General features: G+C 41.2%; 1 protein-coding gene across 1 annotated transcript in view; it reads left to right on the top strand.

Moving 5' to 3' along the window:
• NADK2 (NAD kinase 2, mitochondrial) overlaps positions 1-21779 on the top strand; it is a 41433-nt gene extending 19654 nt beyond the window's left edge. The window contains exons 2-12 of the mRNA XM_054178250.1: positions 5125-5213; positions 5427-5515; positions 9945-10026; positions 11311-11394; positions 12906-13042; positions 13493-13571; positions 15285-15428; positions 17592-17647; positions 17727-17780; positions 18185-18308; positions 20781-21779. Of these exons, the coding sequence (XP_054034225.1) occupies positions 5125-5213; positions 5427-5515; positions 9945-10026; positions 11311-11394; positions 12906-13042; positions 13493-13571; positions 15285-15428; positions 17592-17647; positions 17727-17780; positions 18185-18308; positions 20781-20919 (1077 nt within the window). The 3' untranslated portion in view covers positions 20920-21779. The remainder of the gene's footprint in view (positions 1-5124; positions 5214-5426; positions 5516-9944; positions 10027-11310; positions 11395-12905; positions 13043-13492; positions 13572-15284; positions 15429-17591; positions 17648-17726; positions 17781-18184; positions 18309-20780) is intronic.
• Positions 21780-22676: the final 897 nt, after the last annotated feature.

The raw sequence follows: 22676 nt of genomic DNA, 5'->3' as shown, positions 1-22676 counted from the left end.
AGAAGGCCAAAAGGTGAGAGATTTATTCCAGCACACAACTCATATATTGTGTGTATTGTTAGTGTGGCTGCCTGCAGTTGGTTAATGAACTTTTCTCAAGATTCTTATGGATCAGCAATAGCATTGCTGTAGTTACTTGTTAAGCTAGTCCAGGTGGCCTCCCATCTTATCTTGCGGTTTCTCATTCCCACTCTGTCTGTCCAGGGAGTTTCCAGATTCTCATGGGAGCACAGTGAGGTTTTCTCACCAGAGCTCTTCCAAGGGTTCATAGATACATCACAGTCCCCCGCAAATAGGCACAGACCAGGCCCTAACACATCGCAGCAATTTCTGTCTCTTGGGAAATTCTGGGCTGACAAAAGCCTTTTTCCAAACATTTCATCAGCTTGTCAGGATTTTGCATTTGCTCAGTGTTGTAGTTTGAGCTGGGTGCCCCCCTGGTGCATTCACTTCCTGTGTCCAGAAGTCCAGCCCAGAGGGATGGACACAGGAAATTGTGTATTTCCTACCATAATCCTTTGCACCACTATAAGATCCAGTGCGGAGTCTGGCACTTCCTCTTTCCTTCCCTCTCCGAGACTTGGTAACTGGGGGAGAGATCTCCCGGCCATGGGCCTGATTGGGCCCAAGGCCACAGGGGGATGGGCAGTCTCAGGCCTGGCCAGCTGAGACTAGCCCAGCAGAGGGAGGGGGAAGAAGGAGCCCTGGGGGTTTTGGATGCACCCTCAGGTGGGGATGGGATCTTTCTTTGTCACTGCGCTTTGGGTGTTCTGTAACATTCACAGCTTTCTATTTAAACTTTCATCACTTTTGCAATCCGTTTGTCTGAGTCGTTATTTCTGCCTGTGGTGGGGAGGGCACCTGCCCCAACCCATTACACTCAGGGATGAAATTTCAAAGCACTGGAAGTGACCACTGACCTAGGTAGGCACTTCCCTATATTCTCCCACACATCCTGCCACTCATAAATACCCAGCCTCAAGGCAGATCTTTGGGTGGCATTCTTGGGAAAGACCTGCAAAAGCTGGCCCATCCATTGGGTAAGATTATATCTAAATGAAGTGGCTAGTGGAATTACCATAGCATAATATGCCAGTATCCAGCACAGCAACAGCTTAGCTTTAAGCTGTTTGCCTGAGATGAAGAACGCCACCACACAGCACATCAATTACAAGTGCACCTAAGCCCCAGCTGCCCCTGTGAAGCAAATGCATCAATGATGTGAACATACCACAGGAAAAAAAACCCGCAACAAACATATATAAAACTCCCTTAACAAGCCTCAAGCCTTAATTGAATCTTCTTGTTTCCTTGCTTCTCATTATTTCAACCCTTTCATCTCCTGCCAAAAGAGACTGTCCTGGTTAAGACAGCCTGCTTTTTGAGCTCTGTGTTGGGTGCCAAGAAATGGGCTGTCCTGGGTTTACACAGCCTGCTCTCACAAGCAAGCCCCCTGCCCCCCACACAAATGGAAGGGAAAGTAATACAAAAACACCTGTGAATTGAGACAAAGGGGTTAATGAGATTGTGTGCTATACAATGAGCTTAGCAAAAGCAGACTCATCAGCAGAAGCCAGTGACGAAATCTTCCCCCACCCAAGCACGCAGTAGTCAGCGCTGTGGAAAAGACCAACGCCCTAAACCCAGAAACTGGAAGCAGCAGCCAGAGCAGGAAGCCTCTCATGTTACAATCTGAACTCCAAGCCCCATGATATTTTGCTTCAGCCAACACTGTCATTTTAAAGTTGGCATGATGGCAGCATTGTATTGAATACATATCAGCAGATTCAACTCAACCCATGGTAAGACTCTACCTGTAAAGATCTTGCAAAGCCCTCTGGACATCCACCTGGCCATTACAGCTTCAGGTGATGAAGCATGAGCAGGGGGTTTAGACAAGATGACCTCCAAGTGCCTTCCCACCTTTTGTGGCCTCTGACCACAAGGCCCGTAGGCATTTCTGGTTCTTTGGCATAGTTGCATGAAGAGCAACTGATTTATGTTCATGTTTGATAGCTATATAGCAGAGATTCAGGCAACCTGTTAATCTCCGAGTTCTTAGGTGACTGAACTTGTGAGTTACTTATCTCTGAGCTAGAGGGATGAAGCTAGAGATGAGCAGGGTATTCCAGTCTCTGGAGTCTTTTGTAGATTAGGACCATTCGTTAATTATGTAGATGTATTTTAGCTGTCTAAAATCAAGGCCCTAACTTTTGATTTACCTTACTGCTTAGTGTTACCTGCTTACTTTTTCTAAATCTAAATGGAAAGAGGAGACCTGTACACAAGGTACCTGTTCTGCAGTACTGCTCTTAGCAAGCCTAGAAGTACAGCTGTCAGAATACTGCTGAACATCCAACTCTGCTTTCTGAAGCTGTTGATGAAATAATTTAGCGCACCTAATGCATATGTAAGTTACAGAACAAATCAGACTCTGTTCCATAGAAGTGATGCTCTCTGAACCTTTCTTTGCAATTAAAGCAAATTAAATGTTAGCTGTAACCTCACCACTGATGTTGGTGTCTCAGAAACCCCCACATGATCATACAGAGATCTATTCCACTGTCCTTATTCCAAGATAGAAGCTCTCTTTGACCAAGCTGATAGATAGTGTGCTGACAAATTAGCCAAATAAATGAGGCATATAGAATTGCAAGAAGTTTGCAGTTTCTGTTGAGTGCTGAGCTAACAGTCTGTCAAAAGAGCAGCCTGAAGCATATATGCTGCAGAGGACAGGCTGCTTATTTCATTCACAACAGAGTATTTCTAGAGGAAGCACGTATGGGAACACTGATTCTAGTAACAGTTTTTTAGAGGCTATTTCATGTGGGTTTATTTTTCTTTCTAATGGTAAAATGAGGTCAATTTGTGCTTCAAATAAGCAATTGAAAAACCCTCTTCTAGCAAATTAGATGCATGATACTCAGTGGCAGGTGTTGTCTGTGGAGATGAATACCTCTACTTTTCTCCTTTCCACTTTCTCCTTTATACTCCAAATGGATCATGAGAGGCTGAAGCAGATGCAGCGATGGGTAGTGCTGTATGTAACTGGCTAGAGTGGCACTTCAAGGTCCCAGTGTAACACCATGGACTCTTAAAGAGCAAGAGACATATGGGAGTGCACAAATGTTGTAGCTGGGTAATAGGAAGGATTTAAATATGTGAGGCAATTAATGGAACATAACATGCCACGCCCCTGTAAACCAGTAGTATCAAGCTTTGTAATAATTATCCAAAAGCTTTGACTGGATGTTTTCTAATCACCCATGCACTTGTGTGAGTCTAAATAAGTGCAGGTACTCCCACTGTCTGCCTGTGGTCCTGTTGGTGGCATCCCAGCAACATCCAGGGGCCTCTCTGTTGGAGGTGCTTTCCTGACCCCGGCTGCAAGACCACCTGAAGATTTTTTTCTTGACGTTAATCACTAATTAACACACTGAGCAGGATGCTGATACCATTCCAGAGTGGCCAGTTCCGTTCTTTTCTGTAATTTCTTCATCACCAAGACTGACTTTGTGCATAGCTCATGGTTGGATTTCTTGACATCAGCAGATGGAAGATGAAGAAAGATTGTATTTGCTGGGCATTAGCTTGCAGTTAACTGTGATTGCCCTATTGTGCCAGTCCTCTCCCCTTTTCTATGGAGTTCCATGCTGTGGGAGTCTCTGTGGACATGGGATTAGATGTGGCTGACTGGCACCCACTTTCTCTTGGAACAGTATGCAACTTTGAGTAAAGGCACTTGAACAAATTGCTGGAAATGCCTGTTCAAAGCCTCTGGCATGGGTGAATTTCTCTACACAAACTCCAGGAGAAATTCTGTTTGTGTGCTGGTAAATTGGTTTTCATTGGTTATGGAATAGAAAGCAATGGCAGAATAATTGTAGAATACTTCAAGCTAGAAGGAGACTCAGAAACTCATCTTGTCTAGCCTGCTCAATGCCAGATCACTTTTTCTAATGTATTTGTAAACTCCATTTGCTTAACATCCTTTTCACTCCTCTTGCTTCATCTCCATGTAAACATGCAGATCAACACAAAGTGAGGGGAAGAATGAATGCATAGAGATGGTGACTGAATTAGTCTCACAGAAACTTGCTGCAAAATATCCAATCTTCAGCCAGCAGTTACACCTCGCAGCCTATATGAACTGCAAAATGTTTCCATGGGCAGAAGAGTGTGCCAAGATTAAGATGAAGATTAAGATGATTCAGCTTCCAAAGAGAATGATACTAGAATGCAACTGCTTAATTCTGTTTGTCTTGTTATTGATGTGAATTTGTTTGAAAAATCTGGTCTATAATTCAGGGATGGTATCAATGGTAGTAGGTAGATTGTCCTTAAGCTTTTTTTGATGCAGGGGAAATGTCACCTTTGTCAGCACTTGGCAGTCTTCCATTTTAGCTCCCATACAATGTGAAGGTTAGTGGCCTACATATTTCAAAAATTCTTATTGCTTTTTCTGTTGTTGTCCTCTGTAGCACAGTGTTTATAATTCTTAATTAGCTGCGTGCTTTTAGCACATGACAGGAATATAGTTACTTAATATTTTATGTAGATATAACCTACAGTTTAAATTACTTAGCAGATTCAGGGAAAGCAAAGTGTCTGAAGTGGCACAGAAGACAGTGTAGCATGCTTGCCTATTTGTATAGAGCTTTTGAAAGCTCTGTGCTTCTTGGCTACTGCAGCCATCTAACTCATTTTGTGAGCTACTCGCTGTAGGCTGACTGGTGTGTGTAAAATGCTGGCTGCGCCAGGGGAGGTTCAGGCTAGATGTTAGGAAAAAGTTCTATACAGAAAGAGTGATTGCACATTGGAATGGGCTGCCTGGGGAGGTGGTGGAGTCGCCATCACTGGAGGTTTTCAGGAGGAGACTTGATGGGGTGCTTGGTGCCGTGGGTTAGTTGTTTGGGTGGTGTTTGATTGGTTGATGGGTTGGACGCGGTGATCTTGAAGGTCTCTTCCAACCTGGTTTATTCTATGTATATTCTATGTATATTCTATATAGATGTAATTAGTGGAATGCTTCTAAAAGTCTCTGCTGAGATAAAGTACATTGTTTTCATAGCTTCTGTTTGTGTTATTCAAGAGCACTTTGACAAATTATTTTATGCCCTACAGCTTGCCTTGAAGGGGTCTAACTACGCTGGTCTACTGGAGCGGCATCGCATTCATACAAAAAATGTGGAACATCTTGTAGAGAGTTTACGGTAAGACTGCGTGGATGTTGAGTGTTGAGTATTTCAGACAGTGCAAATATCCGTGGGTTGTGTGAAACAATGTAAGGAAGCTTTGTGCTACGTGTGTCAAACGCTTACAGGCTAAATGCCACTGTAGTTAGTCCTTAATTACATGTCAGTTTTTCAGAACTATGTGACAAGGAGCAATACAGGGCACATACAAGCTTTTTCTGCACTTTGTAGGAACGAGAGGATTGAAGTGCGTCTTGTTAAACGTCGAGAGTATAATGAAGAGACAGTTCGATGGGCCGACGCTGTTATATCAGCAGGAGGTATGCTCCAGGGAAGGGAGAAGGATTTATTTCAGTGTATTTTTATATCTTTTTCAAAAATGTTTTGCAGTATTTGAAACATGTGGAGGTATGAACATTGAGAAAACATGTCTTACCTAATTGTCAGAAAATATGATAAAATACAGTGGCTGTGACAATTGGGGGTTGGACTGGATGATCTATGAGGGTTGCTTCCAATCCAAAATGCTCTGTGATTCTTTCATTCTCTCTGCTTTTAGTATCTAAAATTGTGGCACTGGGAATTGAATCCCAGTGTATGACCACCTTGAAAATACTCAATTGTCTTGTGTAAAACACTATAAAATGTGGAATTTTTAAGTTTTCTACGAAAGAGGATACAGTGCTTCATGTCCTGTGATTATACATAGCCATAAACCAAACTTCTTGGGTTTTCATGTATGAGGTGGACTAACATACAACCTTTCCTCCCCTTTCTCAAACTGTCTATCTTGCTTTCACACTTAATTCCGGTGACTGGAGTATCTTGGATGATAGAAGCCAACTTTTGAGTGACCTGTACCACTGATTGGAGGTTTTCAAATGAACCAACAGAACAGCTAACCACAGAGCAGCTGAGTTGTTTCTTTTTAACACTGGATCACAGCAGTTTTTTCAGTGTTACTTTTGTGATTTCAGCTGCTCACGGTCAGACTACACGGGTGGGCCAAGGCCAATTGTTTATGAGTTTCAGTAAGGCCAAAATGCCAGGTTTGGTCACAACAACCCCATTCAGTGCTACAGGCCTGGAGAGGAGTGGCTGGAAAGCTGCTCGGCAAAGGGGGACCTGGTGATGTTGATAGAACCTGAGCCAACAACATGCTCAGGTGGCCAAGAAGGCCAACAGCATCCTGGCTTGTGTCAGGAATAGTGTGGCCAGTAGGACCAGGGAAGTAATTTTACCCCTGTACTTGGCACTGGTGAGGCCACATCTCAAGTGCTGTTGTCAGTATTGGGCCCCTCACTACAAGAAGCACATTGAGGTGCTAGAGCAGGTGCAGAAAAGGACAATGAAGCTACTGAAGTGTCTGGGTAATAAGTCTTAGGAGGAGCATCTAGAAGAACTGGGGTTGTTCAGCCTAGAGAAAAGGAGGTTGAGAGGATATCTTATTGTTCTCTACAGCTCCCTTTAGGGAGGTTGTAGAGAGGTGGGGTCAGTCTAGTCAACCAGGTAACAAGAGGAAATGCCTTGTGTTGTACCACAGTGTAATGGGTTGGGGCAGGTCCCCTCCCCACCACAGGCAGAAATAACAACTCAGGCAAACGGATTGCAAAGGTGATGAAAGTTTAAATAGAAAGCAGTGAATGTTACATAAAACCCAAAGCACAGTGACAAAGAAAGATCCCATCCCCACCTGAGGGTGCATGCAAAACCCCCAGGGCTCCTTCTTCCCCCTCCCTCTGCTGGGCTAGTCTCAGCTGGCCAGGCCTGAGACTGCCCATCCCCCTGTGGCCTTGGGCCCAATCAGGCCCATGGCCGGGAGATCTCTCCCCCAGTTACCAAGTCTCGGAGAGGGAAGGAAAGAGGAAGTGCCAGACTCCGCACTGGATCTTATAGTGGTGCAAAGAATTATGGTAGGGAATACACAATTTCCTGTGTCCATCCCTCTGGGCTGGACTTCTGGACACAGGAAGTGAATGCACCAGGGGGGCACCCAGCTCAAACTACAACATGCCACCCCTGTATTTCATACCATAATCTTTGCACCCAAACACATCATCAGATCAGAAAACTTCTGATGACATGTCCGGCGAAGTCCATCTCTTCATCTGGGCGTCCACTCAAACAGTCTCTCATTCAGGCTCAAGCATCAGTCCATTCCAGTTGTTCTTCCTCATGTGATGGAACCTCCCAGCGACGCAGTCCTTCTCCTGCAGTGTGAATTCCTTGTGGACTCCTTGGGACATCCTGGTCACCTGGAAATACCTCACAACTTCTCAGCCAAGCCTTTACTCTCCTATTCAGCGGCAAATTCTCCACCCCTGGGGCAGGCCAGTCGGAACAATCCGGCTCCACGACTGCCTTTTTCAATCCATCCAGGGTGCCGCAGCCAACCGCTTTCACGTGGACCAAAGCTACACGGATGCATGTCAGAGGCACTCCGCACCCCCCGGCTGGGCGCTCGCGTACCGAGGCAGGACAGCATCCGGCTGCACAACCTCCACCCCCGGAAGAGGGAGGAGCTGCGCCACAGCCCACTGAAGAAGCAGGGAGGCGGAGCCAGGTGCTCGGCGCCATTTTCGGAACACGTCCGAAAACACCAGGGAAAGATTTACAGCTGCCGCCGCCGCCTGAACGCAGCCCGGCTCGGGCGGTGCCGCCGCCGCCGCTTGAACGCGGCCCGGCCCGGCCCCCGCCGTCTCTGTCGCCGCGATGCAGAGTCCGAGTCACCTCCAGCAGTCGCTTGCCCGCTCGCCGCGGGTGTCCGCTCCCCGCAGCGGCCGCGGGCCGACCACGCTCTGCTTGCCGCTGCCCCTCCTCCGCTCCCTGCCGCTCCGCAGAGAACGAGGAGAAGGCAGGTCTCGCCTTCTTAGGCTACTAGAGCACTCTTAAGCTACCCTGGGCAGAAAGTCACAGAAAGAGCCACCCCTCGCTGTTCCCAAACAACAGGAGGGAATTCCATGCCATCAGCCACGCACCAGCTATCCTGCAGTCCACAGGAGTTCACACAGTCGCCCCGGCAACACAAAACCTGAGCCCCAACTTTCCAAACCCAAACCGACGCCCAGAACTAAATTTAAACTCTCCATCTTTTGCAATCCGAGCTGCAGTTGGCCCCACGTTGGGCGCCAAAAATGTAATGGGTTGGGGCAGGTCCCCTCCCCACCACAGGCAGAAATAACGACTCAGGCAAACGGATTGCAAAGGTGATGAAAGTTTAAATAGAAAGCAGTGAATGTTACATAAAACCCAAAGCACAGTGACAAAGAAAGATCCCATCCCCACCTGAGGGTGCATGCAAAACCCCCAGGGCTCCTTCTTCCCCCTCCCTCTGCTGGGCTAGTCTCAGCTGGCCAGGCCTGAGACTGCCCATCCCCCTGTGGCCTTGGGCCCAATCAGGCCCATGGCCGGGAGATCTCTCCCCCAGTTACCAAGTCTCGGAGAGGGAAGGAAAGAGGAAGTGCCAGACTCCGCACTGGATCTTATAGTGGTGCAAAGAATTATGGTAGGGAATACACAATTTCCTGTGTCCATCCCTCTGGGCTGGACTTCTGGACACAGGAAGTGAATGCACCAGGGGGGCACCCAGCTCAAACTACAACACACAGGCTATTTAAGTTGAATATTAGGAAGAATTTCATTACTGAAATGTTGATCTGGCATTGGAACAGCTTGCCCAGGGCAGTGGTGGAGTCCCCATCCCTGGAATTGTGTAGACACAGTGCTTAGGGATATGATTTAGTTAAGGAGTTGTCAGTGTTATGTTAATGATTGGGCTCAATGATATTAAAGGTCTTTTCCAATCTAGGCAATTCTGTGATATATGCAGGATATTGCTGGGCTCTGACATAATGTTCAGTCATCTGTGGCCATTAGACTTTACCATTGCTCTGCCTTTCTTTCCTCTGTAGTGGTCCACTTTGCCCTTAGCAAAGGTTACCATGCAGCAGGGGTAGAAAGGGACATGTGTACATTCCTGAAGCATCCTAACAAACTCCTGTAGATTTCAAATAACTCCTCTAAGCTAGAGATTAAAATGCCGATTTGTCTGTGGCAACATTTGTCATGGTTATGTGGCACACAGCTGGGAAGTGACACATATCTGAGGTTTTCAAAGCTTGTATTTGGTGCAAAGACCGATGCAGCTGTCCTGTTTGACAGGCGGGAAAGCATATCAGTATTTCAAGAAACCAGTGACACTTAGAAGATTTTCACTTCAACAGTTTTATCTAAGACTTCTTTGTCAAGTGTGCCTATTTGGGCCCAAATAAGGCTTCTAGCCTTATAATTGTGGCTTCTAGCAGAGCAACAGAGATGAAACTCTAAAGTAGTTGTTTCCATGTAATCCACATAAAATAATATCAAATTTGGTATTATTTCCTGTCTCCTGTGGCTTCTATTAGCAATGCTTTCTGAATTTATTTCTTTAAATAATCTCTTTTACAAGCTGATAAACATGCAGACTTTTCCATAAATATCTTCTCAAACTTGCCTCTGTCAAATTATGTATAGCTATCAGATAAGCCATATTTTTTTCCAGTTACATTTTCCATGTTAAATTCAGTTGTCACTACTCTGCTTTGAAAGGTGTCAGTAGTTTTCTGGTCCTGTTTTATTTTTGTGTGGCTTACCTCATCAGTTGTTGATAGGAAAGTAAATAGTGATAATGCTTCAGTACATATGAGACTGTTTTGTTTCGGATACTAGAAGGTAAAGTGAAACTAACATTTGTTCTGTTTTTTTCTGTAGGAGATGGTACAATGTTGTTGGCAGCCAGTAAGGTCTTTGATAAATTTAAACCAGTTATTGGAATAAATACTGATCCTGAAAGGTAAAAACACATTTGTGATGGCAATACTCCATTAATACCAGGCACAATTTGCATTTGTGTTCATGATGCATGAGGCATGCCTGCAGCATTTGGTAGCTTAAATGTCTGGTTTAGTGCACTGTAAATATCAAGTGATCCTGCTGTGCCATTAGGAAGTTTCCCCAATAAGTTATCCTGTCTCATCTGAGAGGACCTTACAAAGTATTGGATAAGCATGACTGTTAAACCACCACTGCTGTTTACTCACAGCAGGGTAACAGCACTTGAAGCTAATTAGCTTCTCTGACCAGAACTTTGAGACTAGGGAGGGCAGTATAGAAGAGGAAACAGGAACAAATCCAACTGAAAATGGTGCCTAAGCACACAGAAGCTTGATTTCTTTAAAAAGATGTGAATCCTACTGGAAATCTGATAGGGCCTCAGATTAAGGAGTTTTTTCTGGTAGGCCATGTCATGTCTTAGAGGACGCAGTCTCCATAGCCAGTTAGTGTCCTATTATAAACTATGAATTGCATCCACCTATCACAAAGACTGATAAGGGCAGGTGGATGCAGTACTGCATGGCTGGTATAACCTTGAAATGGGTGGCAAATAGATCTCAGAATTCATTAAGTCTTTGTCTGCTGAGATTTCCAGATTTAGCTTTCTGCTTTTAATATTACAAGTGATTTTAATGTCAAGAGATAGGAAACTGGTGACCAGAAGTTTTAATTCCTTCCATTCCTTCCATACCTTATTCTTCCAAAACTTTTCAGATGCTGTGAATAGATACTCTGCTTTATGAAGCCTGAATAGCAGGGTTCAAATAACAAGTGCCTTCAACCTATCAAATACCACTCATGAAAGGGGAGCAGTGTTTAATGTCTTGGCATTGATATGAGATTCTTTTGATCTTAGGCATGTTGCTTACCTGTCTTGTATCACTAACTGGTGTATAAATGGAGGAAATTTTCTTTTTAACTTGCAATGTTTATTAAGCTTGAATTCCTTGCCTCAAGCTATGGTGACAGGAACTATATTAGTACCTACATATTCCTGCAGGATTAGTACTGAATAGCCAGTTTTTTAGGGAAAGTGTGACACATCCTATGTCTTACACACATACACCTTGGGAGGTGAAAGAGGTGTGTTATCTCAGATGTGTTACTATGTAGGAATAGTATAGGTTCATAAATGTCAAAGTGTAGCTTTGTTTTATGTAATAGAAAGAGGTGCTTGTTTTGTTTTGTTTTAACCAAGTCCTCATAGTTGAATTGTCATTTTTGTTGTCCTTTTTGCTACCAGATCAGAGGGACACTTATGCTTGCCTGTGAGATATACACACTCATTTTCTGAAGCACTACAGAAGCTATATCGTGGTGAGTTCAGGTAGGATTCACTGATCTTTGGTTTTCTAAAACACATTATGGTTGAAAAATACTTAATGATGTGCAATTCCTAAGGGGCAGATGATGCTTAGTGAGATCCTCAGGCCTCATATTGTGAGTTCTGTGTAGATGTTCACTATGTTGAGAAATGAGTTTGTGGTCAAGAGTGATAACTGGACTGCAAAAAGATAAAAGTAACTGCCAATTTCAGCAAAAAGGCTCTAGTTTTCACCCTCAGTCACTGATTGCACTGGATCAGCCTGTCTGGAAGAGCTTCTGATGGCTCAGAGTTGCTTAAGGACAGTGAAATGCCAGAGACTGGAAAAGTGGGAATGGCTTTTCTCATTATCCTTGAAGTATCAGTCGGTGCAACAATCTGTGTAAGCAATTACTTTGCAGTCCCATGAAAAAAAAACAGCATTATTGATTTATAAAGGGCAAACTATGTCACACTACCCATAATGCTCTTTTGAGGGTCAGTGGTGTAACAGGATCTCAGACTAGAGGTATAATAGAAGTACAGTCCCATTTTTTAATTTTAGGGGGTTTTGACCTGTTTTAGCACGAGTATTTTCAGGAGGCTATCACAGTGATACTCAATGTGTGCTGTCTACATAACTACTTAAAACCATACTTGGAATTTAAGGGCAGGTAGGTAGCTATAGTAAAGATGTGTTGAATGAAGCTGTGCAAGGAGGAGAAACTATTAATGTAGTTACATAAAGTGTAAGCCTTCCTTGCTGTAATTTCAGGAAAGTTGGTTAGTGTCACTCAGGTATTAAGAGTATGGACTGGGAAAAGATGTGCCCCTAGCACTCCATTGTGATTTGCTTTCTTAAGCAAAGCTACTGTTACTGTTTTATATAATGTCTAAACTGTAGGAGGAAAAAGGAATTGATGCCACCTCTAGGAAAAAATACCAACAATGTTGTAACAGCCTGAGGAGTATTGCCTTTTATGTCTGTGTCTTTCTTCATTTGAATTCCTCATAGGGATCCTAAAGTTCCTAGGGTAGAAGAGATTCTTAAAATGAGAGGATGCTTGTGGCCTTTATGTGTAAAGGGGTGGATAGAGCTGCTTTTCTGGGCAGCTACAAATACAAATGAAAGATGGTAAAAATACAGCATATATTCCGTGTGAAATCCTGTGTGAGATCCTGAGAGAAATCCTCAAAATCACTGCATCAGTCATGAATTCATAAGATAGGATCACATGCCTAAAAAGAGGAGTTGTTAATAATTTTGTGGTCTGCTTTTGGCCTGTGTCCTCCTGTTTTACACTTTAACAAAAAAAGAATAGTTAGAAAATTGATAACTGTAAAGTATTTACATTTAAAATTAATTTTCTGAAACTAAAAATTACAGTAGAAGCCATGAAACTTGGAATGTGACTTTGAATATATTTGTCCTCTAGTTTTAAGATGCTCTGCTTTGAGAGTGAAGATTCTCTGATTCTGTCTAATTCTGTAATGAATATTTCAGCTACTGATACCAACTTCTTCTCTTCTCCAAGGTGGCAGTGGCGGCAAAGAATCCGACTGTATCTTGAGGGAACTGGTATTAACCCAACCCCTGTAGATTTACATGAACAGCAGCTGAGCCAAGAGCAACACAGCAGGGCTCACATAAATGAAAGATTCCAGGATCAAAGTAGGTTAAAATCTGACCAGTATATAATCACTTTGCTATGATGATTTGAAATAGGAGATAAAGATTTCTAAGAACTGAAGGAGTTGAAATGTTGTTGGGTGGCTGGCAGGCAGCTCATTAGCTGAAGACTAAGATTTAGGTTTATAGAAGGGAGTATTTTTTGTTTCTATATGTTTATTTTGGACTGTACACTTAGAATCAGTTTTCAGTACTAACAGTTAATTTAGAGATGTTTTTAAATAGTATTATCTGCTGGCAAAATACCTGAGCTTTTGAAAAATGCCAGTGACTGGCTGCAGGGTAAATCAGTGAAAAATTGAGTCCTTGAAGAAAATAAAGCACTAGGTCTGGAGTACAAACCCATGGTGTATCCTCCATTGAAAGGGGAATTGGTTTTGAAAATTGGGGGTTTAGAGTCATGGTTGAAAACTGTTATATCATTATCCACAGGATCTGACATTTCTGGTCCACATCTTTTACCAGTGAGAGCACTCAATGAAGTCTTCATTGGGGAATCTCTTTCATCCAGGTATGTTTGTTGTTAAGGAGGGCATAAATCACTTCTTTTCATGACATTGCAGTGGAGAACCAGTGACAGTCTTTACTGTCAAATTTCAGTTCCAGTCCATGAATATGTAACAGTGATTATTGTTGCTGATTACAAAGTATATTTTCAGAGATGTAAGTGCAGTGATGTTAGTTTCTGGTTTTTTACTTTCCTATCTGGCCATTCTTTCATTATTCCTGGTTGTTTCCTTTCATCTTTATTATTTTACTTCTTTCTGTTTAGTTCTTATGTAATTGAATGCCTTCTACCTTTACAGTGGCCTGAAGATTAAAATATTTGTACTTAAAATACCTCCTCTCCTGCATCTCTTCTTCCATATCATTCCATAAGCTTTTAGCATGACCAAGCAGAAAGAGCTTTTAGCATGACCAGGCAGAAAGAAGTAGCTTATAGCATAATCAAGTACTCCTTTCCCTCCTTTTCAGTCATTAGAGGCAAAGGTATCAGAAACTTTTGGCAGAAACTTATTTTCTTGTTCTAAAAAAATTGTTTCTATCAAATACTGGTACTACCTACTATTACCCAGGATATCTTTTGACTGTCAATTCTGTCCTGAAGATCAGTGCATTTCTGCCAGCCAGATAACAAGAAGAAATGTGGGAATGTGATTGAGGCTGTGGGAAGGGCGTTAAAACATGATCCTTGGACATGATTTGGCCGAACTTTTACTTGTACTTTAGAGTATCTATTTATTTGGTATTAAAAAACAATAAAACAAAACAGCCCCCCCTAGAAAACCCCAAACCAAGACACCCCAAAATCCCCAACAAACCAGTTTCAGAGTATAGCATCTTGTGTTTGTGTAATGCCTGGAACACTGTGATTGCTGCTAAAAACAGTATAAATGTTCCCTGAGTGCTTTATCTTCCATCTGGACTGCAGGCTCAGACTGTCAGAAGGAAGTAGTCTCAGAGTTACAGTTTTGCTCTCCACTAAAACAGTATTCTAAAATCAATATTCAAAAATCAATATTCTAAAAATCAATATTCTAAAATGTTTCCTTAATACAGAGTGACAGAGGAACACAGAATTGCTTTCCAGCACTTCATAATAGCCCCCTCCTTTTAGAGTGTCAAAATACATTGTGCTGTTTGATTCCACCATCACCTAATGGCGCTTGTGCTCTAAGACTTACTACACTTGAATTTTAGGAAAGAAAAGAAAGAAATGTAAGACTGCTGACTGTTGTAAAGCTAAAACTGTTTGTGAAGAATCAGAGTGAGTTTTTAATTACTGAAGTGATCAAGAAATTGGCTTAAAATTGACTTTAGAGTGCCTTGCCTCTTAGTATTCCCTGGAGTAATTTTATGAAACGAAATCACAGCATAAACATGGGGGGTTTTCAGTAGTTCAGCAATTATGCAAGGAAGGTAATGTATTTGCTGTTTCATTTTTAAGACCAGCACATCTTGCTTGTGTATAGAGCTATTCCCACATGAACCATGGAGTTCTTTGTGCATAATTTAATACAAAAAGAGGTTGAGAAAAAATGCCTAGAAGTTCATGCTGCAAATCACTTTTGTTCACTGTAAAAACTGCTATAAAACAATGAATCAAAAGTGGCTGCCAAATTGGAAGCACCATGCAAAGCCTGTGAAATTATCATCCAGATTTGAAACTAGCCCCTCTAAATTTTGATGTGCCTGATAAGGCTATGTGTTCTGTCTTATTCAGGGAGAACTTTAAGTCCTGCAAACCCAGTTTTAAATTCTCGCTTCATAGGGCCTCCTATTATGAGATATCAGTTGATGATGGTCCTTGGGAAAAACAGAAGACTTCAGGACTTAATGTGTGCACTGGAACAGGATCAAAAGCATGGTAAGTGCATGTTGCTGCTTTGATATAAAACGTTGCTTCAGATAAGCTAGATGGACCTATTTTCTTTAAGCATTTTGTCTGTACTGTCTGCTTTGGGCTGTGGGTAAGTCAGCCTGTGCCAGTTATGTCCAAATACTCTCACTGTTGTTGTGGTTCAAGGCTGTTTTAGGTGTAGAAGAGCATTGCACCCCTCACTTCTAGGCATGAAGGGTTGAAGGGGTGAGGTGCTAAGGTATTGAGACAGATGTTTACTTTAGGTGTAATTTTGGTGAATGAGGACATTCCACATAGGGAGGTGTATGGTTTGGGGTAGCCCGGGACAGAGATTATGGTTGCAGAGTATATTGGGGAGATAGCTGAACTACTCATGTTGCTAAGATAAAAATAGTTAAGTAGCTCAGAAAACTCCTAAGCTCTAAGAATGGGAAATCATGTACTTGGAAACAGTGTTAAGTGTTCCCTGACACATCTACTGTCCATTCTTCTTCCAAGCCTTTTGCCTCTTTCAGGCTTAACTAAAAGGGCACAGACTTTTGGCCAGAATATTCCTCATAAAGAAGGGCATCCACACAGAGCTATGCTAGCTTAATCAAAGGCAGAAATTATTTTAACTTCAGTTTAAACAAGTTGTAGTACTGCGTGTAAATCTAATAAATATAGCATTGAGATGCAAGCGACACGTACAGTGAGAGCCCCTTTCATTTGGAAATCTGCTTACAGTTTAAAGTTGTACAACAGGCCCTGGATTTATGTGGCAGGCTAAGATGAAGTAGAACTGAAGCTTTTAATGAAATTTAAAAAATGAATATTCATGCTGTAACCATGGTTACTGGGTTTTACTCTTCATTGTAATTCAGAATTTTGTATTCAGTCAGCATAACTTGGTCCTGGAGGCTGCCAAGGATTAAATTGGCAGACAGCTACCAGGGGAGCTTTCCTAGTGTTCAGTACTTTGGGAGTGTACAGTTTTAGTTCAAAGTTGTTCTTGGGTATTTCATTGCTTATATACTCTGTATTGAGCAATCCTAGAAGCAGGGACTGAACTCCAGGGCAGCCCATTTCCATTGCTGTAATCACAGTATACTGGTGGACTCCTCTAAACTGAGGCCAAGCCTCAGTGGAGTGGTGTTCTTAGCCTGTAGTTTTCCAGCTCTTCTCAGATTTCAAACCTCCTAGAACTGAGAGGCATTTGAATGTCCAAGTACTTCCTGCAGCTGCCAAAACTTGCATAAAAGATATCTAAATGAGAGAGAGAACCGTTTCAAAGTATGCATCCTCAGTTCCTTGCTCAGCTCCATCTGCTAAGACTTGCTGGTGGGTGTAAGAGAGAGAACCTTAGCCCACCACCTTTAGCAGCTCTGTAGTCTGTAAAGATGTATAGTGGATCTCCTCTTGTAGTCTGAGATACTTAACTGCCATGATAGAAGTACTGGAGTGAGCATTTTAAAGCTGTATTGAGACCTGCATATTTGAGATGTTCACAATACTGCTGCACAGAGACTGTGATCAGTACCTAATCCTTTTTTATCCTGTGAAAGAGACTTTTATTGGAGTTTAGACATGGTTCAGACTGAGCCTTCATGTTGATTTGTTGTGCATCCAAATGTGGCAAAAGTGTCTGATCTGACTGTTCCTTTTCTGTATATACTGATACTTGTGAGATTCATGCCCACACCTTAGGGTAAGAACAAGGTGGCATATTTATTATAAGGTTTTAGCTCCCATGAATAAGAACTAACAGTAGGAACTAATTAGCCAGAGGTAGACAGAAGGGATAAGAACACACACAGTCTGTACACACTCTCATGCTTCAGTGTTTCTTTACACAGCCTCAGATCAGCAATTCTTCAGGTTTTAAGGCAGAAGGATTAGTGGTAAGGAGACTGCATCCTCTGTGTTGTGCTCTTCTTCCCTGAAGATTTCACTTAATGGATTTTTAAGATTTACAAACCCACAGGTAGATGTCAAACCAAGAGTTAATTTAAGGCTTTGGGTTTTTTAAAGTAACTGATGTCAGCTCACACTTAATAGCATTTTTTATTTTATTTTCTTCCTGATGTTAAACATAGTTTATCTCTCTGAAAGATTTTTTGGTTTGTTTTGGTCTTGGTTTTCTCCCATCTTGTATCCCTTAGCAAACAAGACTTCTATGTTTCTGTCTAGGTCCTATAATATTAACAAGGTAGCACATCAAGCTGTTGAAGAGATCCTTAAGATTGGTGAGTGAACAGTGTGGTATTACTGGCTGAGTTTATATAAAGATACTCCTAGCTCACTGAGGCTCTTTCTCTGAAACAGGTGAAAAGCATGGAAGTTTGAATTTGCCATTGAATACAGAACTGGTACAAAAAGGTTAGTGAAAAAGGCATGGTTTCTTTAAGAGATCTTATCTTTGATTGGGTCATTTTCTCTGTATTCTTAATACTCAGCATTGCTTTCAGTATTTTAGAGCTCTTGCAATATTAGTCTTTCTTGAAAACATTATTTAGCCACATTTGGTGAAAAATGTCTGACTTTATATGAAAGCACTTACTTAGATTTTTATATTTTTGGTTTAGATTTTAGACACTTTAATAACCTGAAGACTGCTGAGTGTTTGTCATGCAGTAGCACTGAAAGCAATCTTCTGTGATTTTTTTTTTGGTAGATTAAACTTCTCCCTCTGAGGGGATCTGCTTTTTCTTAGAGGAATGTGTGTTTCTAAGAACAATTTCAATTTCTCTGGAAAAACTAATGGCTGATTTCTCTATTTACAGTAACAAATGATTATAATGAGTCCTTGCTCTACAGTCCGGAAGAACCAAAGATGTTTTTCAGTGTTCGGGAACCTATTGTAAACAGAGTTTTCTCAAGTAGCCGTCAGCGTGGGTTCTCTTCAAAGTAAGTGTTGGCTGTAGGAGTCATTACAGAGTTAATTCATTCTCTGTATTTGTCAAAGTATCAGTGATCCAAGAGTTGCTCTTGTAGTGTTTTCATCATCCAGTTTGAGGGGCTTGAGTGTTGTTGTTGTAAGAACAGGGAGAAAGTATTTCCAAGTTGTGTTATGCCTTTTTAATGATTGATCCTTGCAGAGTCCTACAGAATAAAAGAATCTCAATGTACCCAGTTTTAGGTGTGTGCAATTTCCCTCAACGTGAAGCACAGACATTTACAAATTGTAGTGAATTCAGGAAAGGGTCACTGATATGATGAATGAGGGGTGAAAATATAAGGAGAGACTCAAATGGTGCTTTCGTTTAGGCTGGAGGAGACAAGACCAAGCAGGGTAGATCCAGTTTCTGTCCTCAGCTACCAGCAGATGGTTACAGAACAGATCAAGTTAAAATGGTTTCAGAGCAGAATACGAGGCAATACATAAGATTTTATAGGATATAAGGGTCTGATAAAAAAAGGAAAGTTTTTGTCACAGTGAGAATGGTCAGGCAGCATAACAGGTCATCTAGAGTAGTGCTATTACTGTCCTTGGAGACAGTAAAAAGTTGAGAGGACAAGGCCCTAAGCAACCTAACCTGTGTTTGAAGTGAGGCTTGCTTCCAGTGAGAGATTGGACTAGATGTACCTCCAAATTATAAATGATTGGTAGTTCATTTTAATTTACAGAATGTTTAGATTAGCTAATAGTGAAAAAATCCTCACCAGAAGGATTATCAAGCATGGGAACTGGCTGCCGAAGGAAGTGGTAGAGTCACCACACCTAGAGATATTTTAATGGGATGTAAGTGTGGCACTGAAGAGCAAGGTTTAGTGGTGGACTTGGCAGTGTTACCTTTATGGTTGCACTCCATGATCTTAAAGGTATTTTCCAATCTAAATAATTCTATGGCTGATTTTTCTGGAACGTGCCACAATTAAATATAAGTGCACATAACTGTTAGTTTTATGTTCAGAATTACAACAGTATTTCAGTATTAATTAGATACTAATTCAACCTTTTATATCAAATGTCTTTTGAGCCACATCAGTGTTTCAGAAACATTTTATGACTTAGTAATGAAGGACATCTCTGGCTACTGTGACTAAATATTAAAATATTAGATCCCCACTGTGTATGTATCATGGGTTTTAATATTTATTGCTGCTTTGTCATTTGGATCTGTGAGTTCTTAAGAGTGAGTAAATGTTAAGAGGTAGTGAGAGGTTAAAGCAGGAGGAAATAACTGCATGTTCATCTATGGGTTCTACAGGACCAATTCTTGTCTTATTTGGAATACTTGGCATGGGATATAAAAATTATACTTTAGGCCACTAATTTCTGCATACCTGGTAGGGATATCTGACCATTTTTTCCCGTTTTAAAGTAGAATTTTCTGCCTGTAAGGGTGGATTTTTTGGTCAAACGGTCACAACTAGACACTGGCAGCTCTTCATATTTGTGAAAGTTGTCTTTGGGAAAATTTAAGTCACCAGTAACTGTTGATCAAAATTTGGACATCAGAACATTGTTGAGACCAAGGACTAAGTTCAAAGCAATAAATGATGCACATCCATTTGAGACTAGTCTTTGCAGCTGCTCTGTCGGGACTATTGCTGCCTGTCTAGCATCGTGAAAGAGGTTTGGAGGACTATGTAATAGTGTTGTTGTTTTCTGAACATGCAAAAGGTTAAATTCCAGTAAATGCCTTATAAAAGGTAAGCGAAGAGACAGATGGTTGGTAGCTTTATTCTGCCTTCTGCAGCTCTAAAAGAGCTGCCTGAAATTTTATGAACCTAAATTTATCAGCTTAAAGGTACAGTATTCAAACTGTAATATTGACAGTAACAGGCTGCAATACATATTTATGGTGTTGCCTGGCAAACATTCTGATCTTAAACCTTGTGTTTGCAATTACTTGCCCTTCTTTCTGTGAATGGTTCATGTAAGAGATATATGTAACAGACTATATCAACATCCAAATTATTTTAATCTCAAGCATTGCTAGTTGAAACTGCATGCTTCACTTAACATGAAGACTATATATTAGTAGTGTAATTTATATGAAAACTGTCTTTGTGAAAGGTTAAGTAAATCACTATTAAATGGGATCATGAGTAGCTTTATTTAAAGAATATGCCTCAAGTGCAGCTTTCATTATAAAGTGTTATGTTATAGGCAGTTCTCTGAATGATGAGAAGACCTTCAGTCCTCTCTGGATGCTTTGCTGAGTCTAGACAAAGTACTCATAGGTTGGAGGATTCTAAATCCATCCATCCTTCCATGCTAAATTCTTCTCCAAGTATGCTGCCATGTGATTAAGCCATTTACTGACCCATGCACAGGAATGTCCAAGAAGCAGTCCTAAGATGAGTACATTTGTGAAATAATTCATTTTTTAAAAGCCATTTTCTGAAAACTCTTTCTTTGGGGTTTTGCAGAGTCTGTGTTCGTTCCCGTTGTTGGGATGCTTGTATGGTTGTAGATGGAGGAACATCTTTTGAGTTCAATGATGGGGCAATAGCTTCAATAATGATCGACAAGGAGGATGCACTGTGCACTGTTCTGCTGGAAGAATGAAGAATTCTAGTGTCTTCTGCTGAAACCATTTTGGATCCAGAGAGGGAATTCCTGGGGATATGCAGCACAGCGCAATGCTGCACTATATTGGAAATTGACCTTTTTGGATGCAAAAGCATTTGGAGGACACGCAAGATGTTTTTCATTCCTTTGGGTTGGGGAAACCTTAGCCTGATAGTTCTTTTGTATCTGTTTTGAAAGAAATGTATCTGAAGTCTTCTCTGACTTCAGTGAAAATTGAGTTTAACCTATAAGGAAAACATGAAAGGCTATCTTTTTAAACACAGGTAGATGGGTTCAAGTATTAAGTCAGTAGCAGTAAATATTCAGATGTACATTTTTTTTAGTAACAGTCTGGGACTGATAAACCTAAACACCTTAATACATTCACTTTTGTAGAAAAGTTGACTGTCAATCTAGCAATTAGATGAAAGGATACATAGATTTTGGTAAATCCTGATGCTGATGGAAATGGAAATAAAAAACTTTTGTATGCTTTTAAAAAATTTTACAACTTTGTAGTTTCATACAACTTGTGACAATTTGTTTTGCTCTTCCAGCATTTTTTCTACTTTATAGATTTACATCAAAAGTAAAAGTCTGGTTTAATCACATCTTTAATGAAGTAGCTCTTTTCTTTTTGGCCAGAGAGGTACCTGAAACCCGAGGGTTTTCCTGATCCCTTTAATAGCAATATACAAACTATAGAAACCTGTTAAAGTAAGAAACAGTTTCTTCACTGAGTGAATTAGCAGGCTAGCAGGTGTTCAGTCACAATAGTGTACATAGGCGGCTATCACAAAGAAAGCTATTTGGCCTTATTAGGTTCAATGGTTTGGAATTTTAGGTTCTGAGTTCCTTTATGATAGAAGAAGAACGTGATATGCTGGGTGCTAGTAGTTGGAGTATAAATTAACACCTGTGTGTGCCTGTGTGGCCTTCTTAAGGTGATCCTACTTTATTAAGGGGGTTGGACTAAATGCTGCTCTGTCTCCCAAGTATGTATTTTACACCCTTCCAATCCTATGCTGAATTCTTTAATTCCAACAAATTACTTTTCATTTTACATGCCTCTGATCATGTGTTGGGTAAGCAAGTTGATAATGGTGAAAAAAGTGGCTATAGAAAAGCAAGTCTTTTTAGATAACATTTTAAACTGTGAACTGTGACTGCCTTTGAAAGTCCTGTGCTGTGCAGCTGCATGGAGGGGGCAGAATTAGATGAAATGAAGGCTCTACAGCAGCAGCTCTTCTGTTACATGACTTGAAACAGCTGCGTTTTGTCCTGCCTACTACAGATCTATTTACAAAAGTGAGTTTTCTTCTAACTGCTTTTGAATGAAGAGACTTCTGTAACAGATGTTCTCAGGTCTCATGGAAGTGTTCTCCAGAATGGCCAATTTGCTAAACAAAAAAGCTAAACTGATCTTTACAGGTAGAGAAAGTAGATAAAGAATTTTTTGCTTCTGTAAGAGTGTATTCACTTGATTTCACCAAACCATTCATTTCTAGGAAAATGTGATAGTGATGGAGCTTTTTGAATAAGTTCTCACTCTTGGTGTACTTTTCACCTTTCAAGTGTGCTGCAGAATGAGTCATTAACACTATCTGCTTGAATTACCTTGACTGCAGACCAGACAGGGAAAAAATCAAAAGTAGCCAAATATTTTTGCAAAATTTTGTAAGTTCAGGAACTATCAGAAGAAAAGTTTAATGTCTAAAAGAATCTGCAGAACTGGTCTATAGGTGAAGATGCAA

The sequence above is a fragment of the Dryobates pubescens genome, chromosome Z (genome assembly GCF_014839835.1).
Source record: "Dryobates pubescens isolate bDryPub1 chromosome Z, bDryPub1.pri, whole genome shotgun sequence".
NCBI classification, from domain to species: Eukaryota; Metazoa; Chordata; class Aves; order Piciformes; family Picidae; genus Dryobates; species Dryobates pubescens.
The sequence above is the reverse complement of the archived record's forward strand: the minus strand, read 5'-3'. Positions and strand labels throughout refer to the sequence as shown.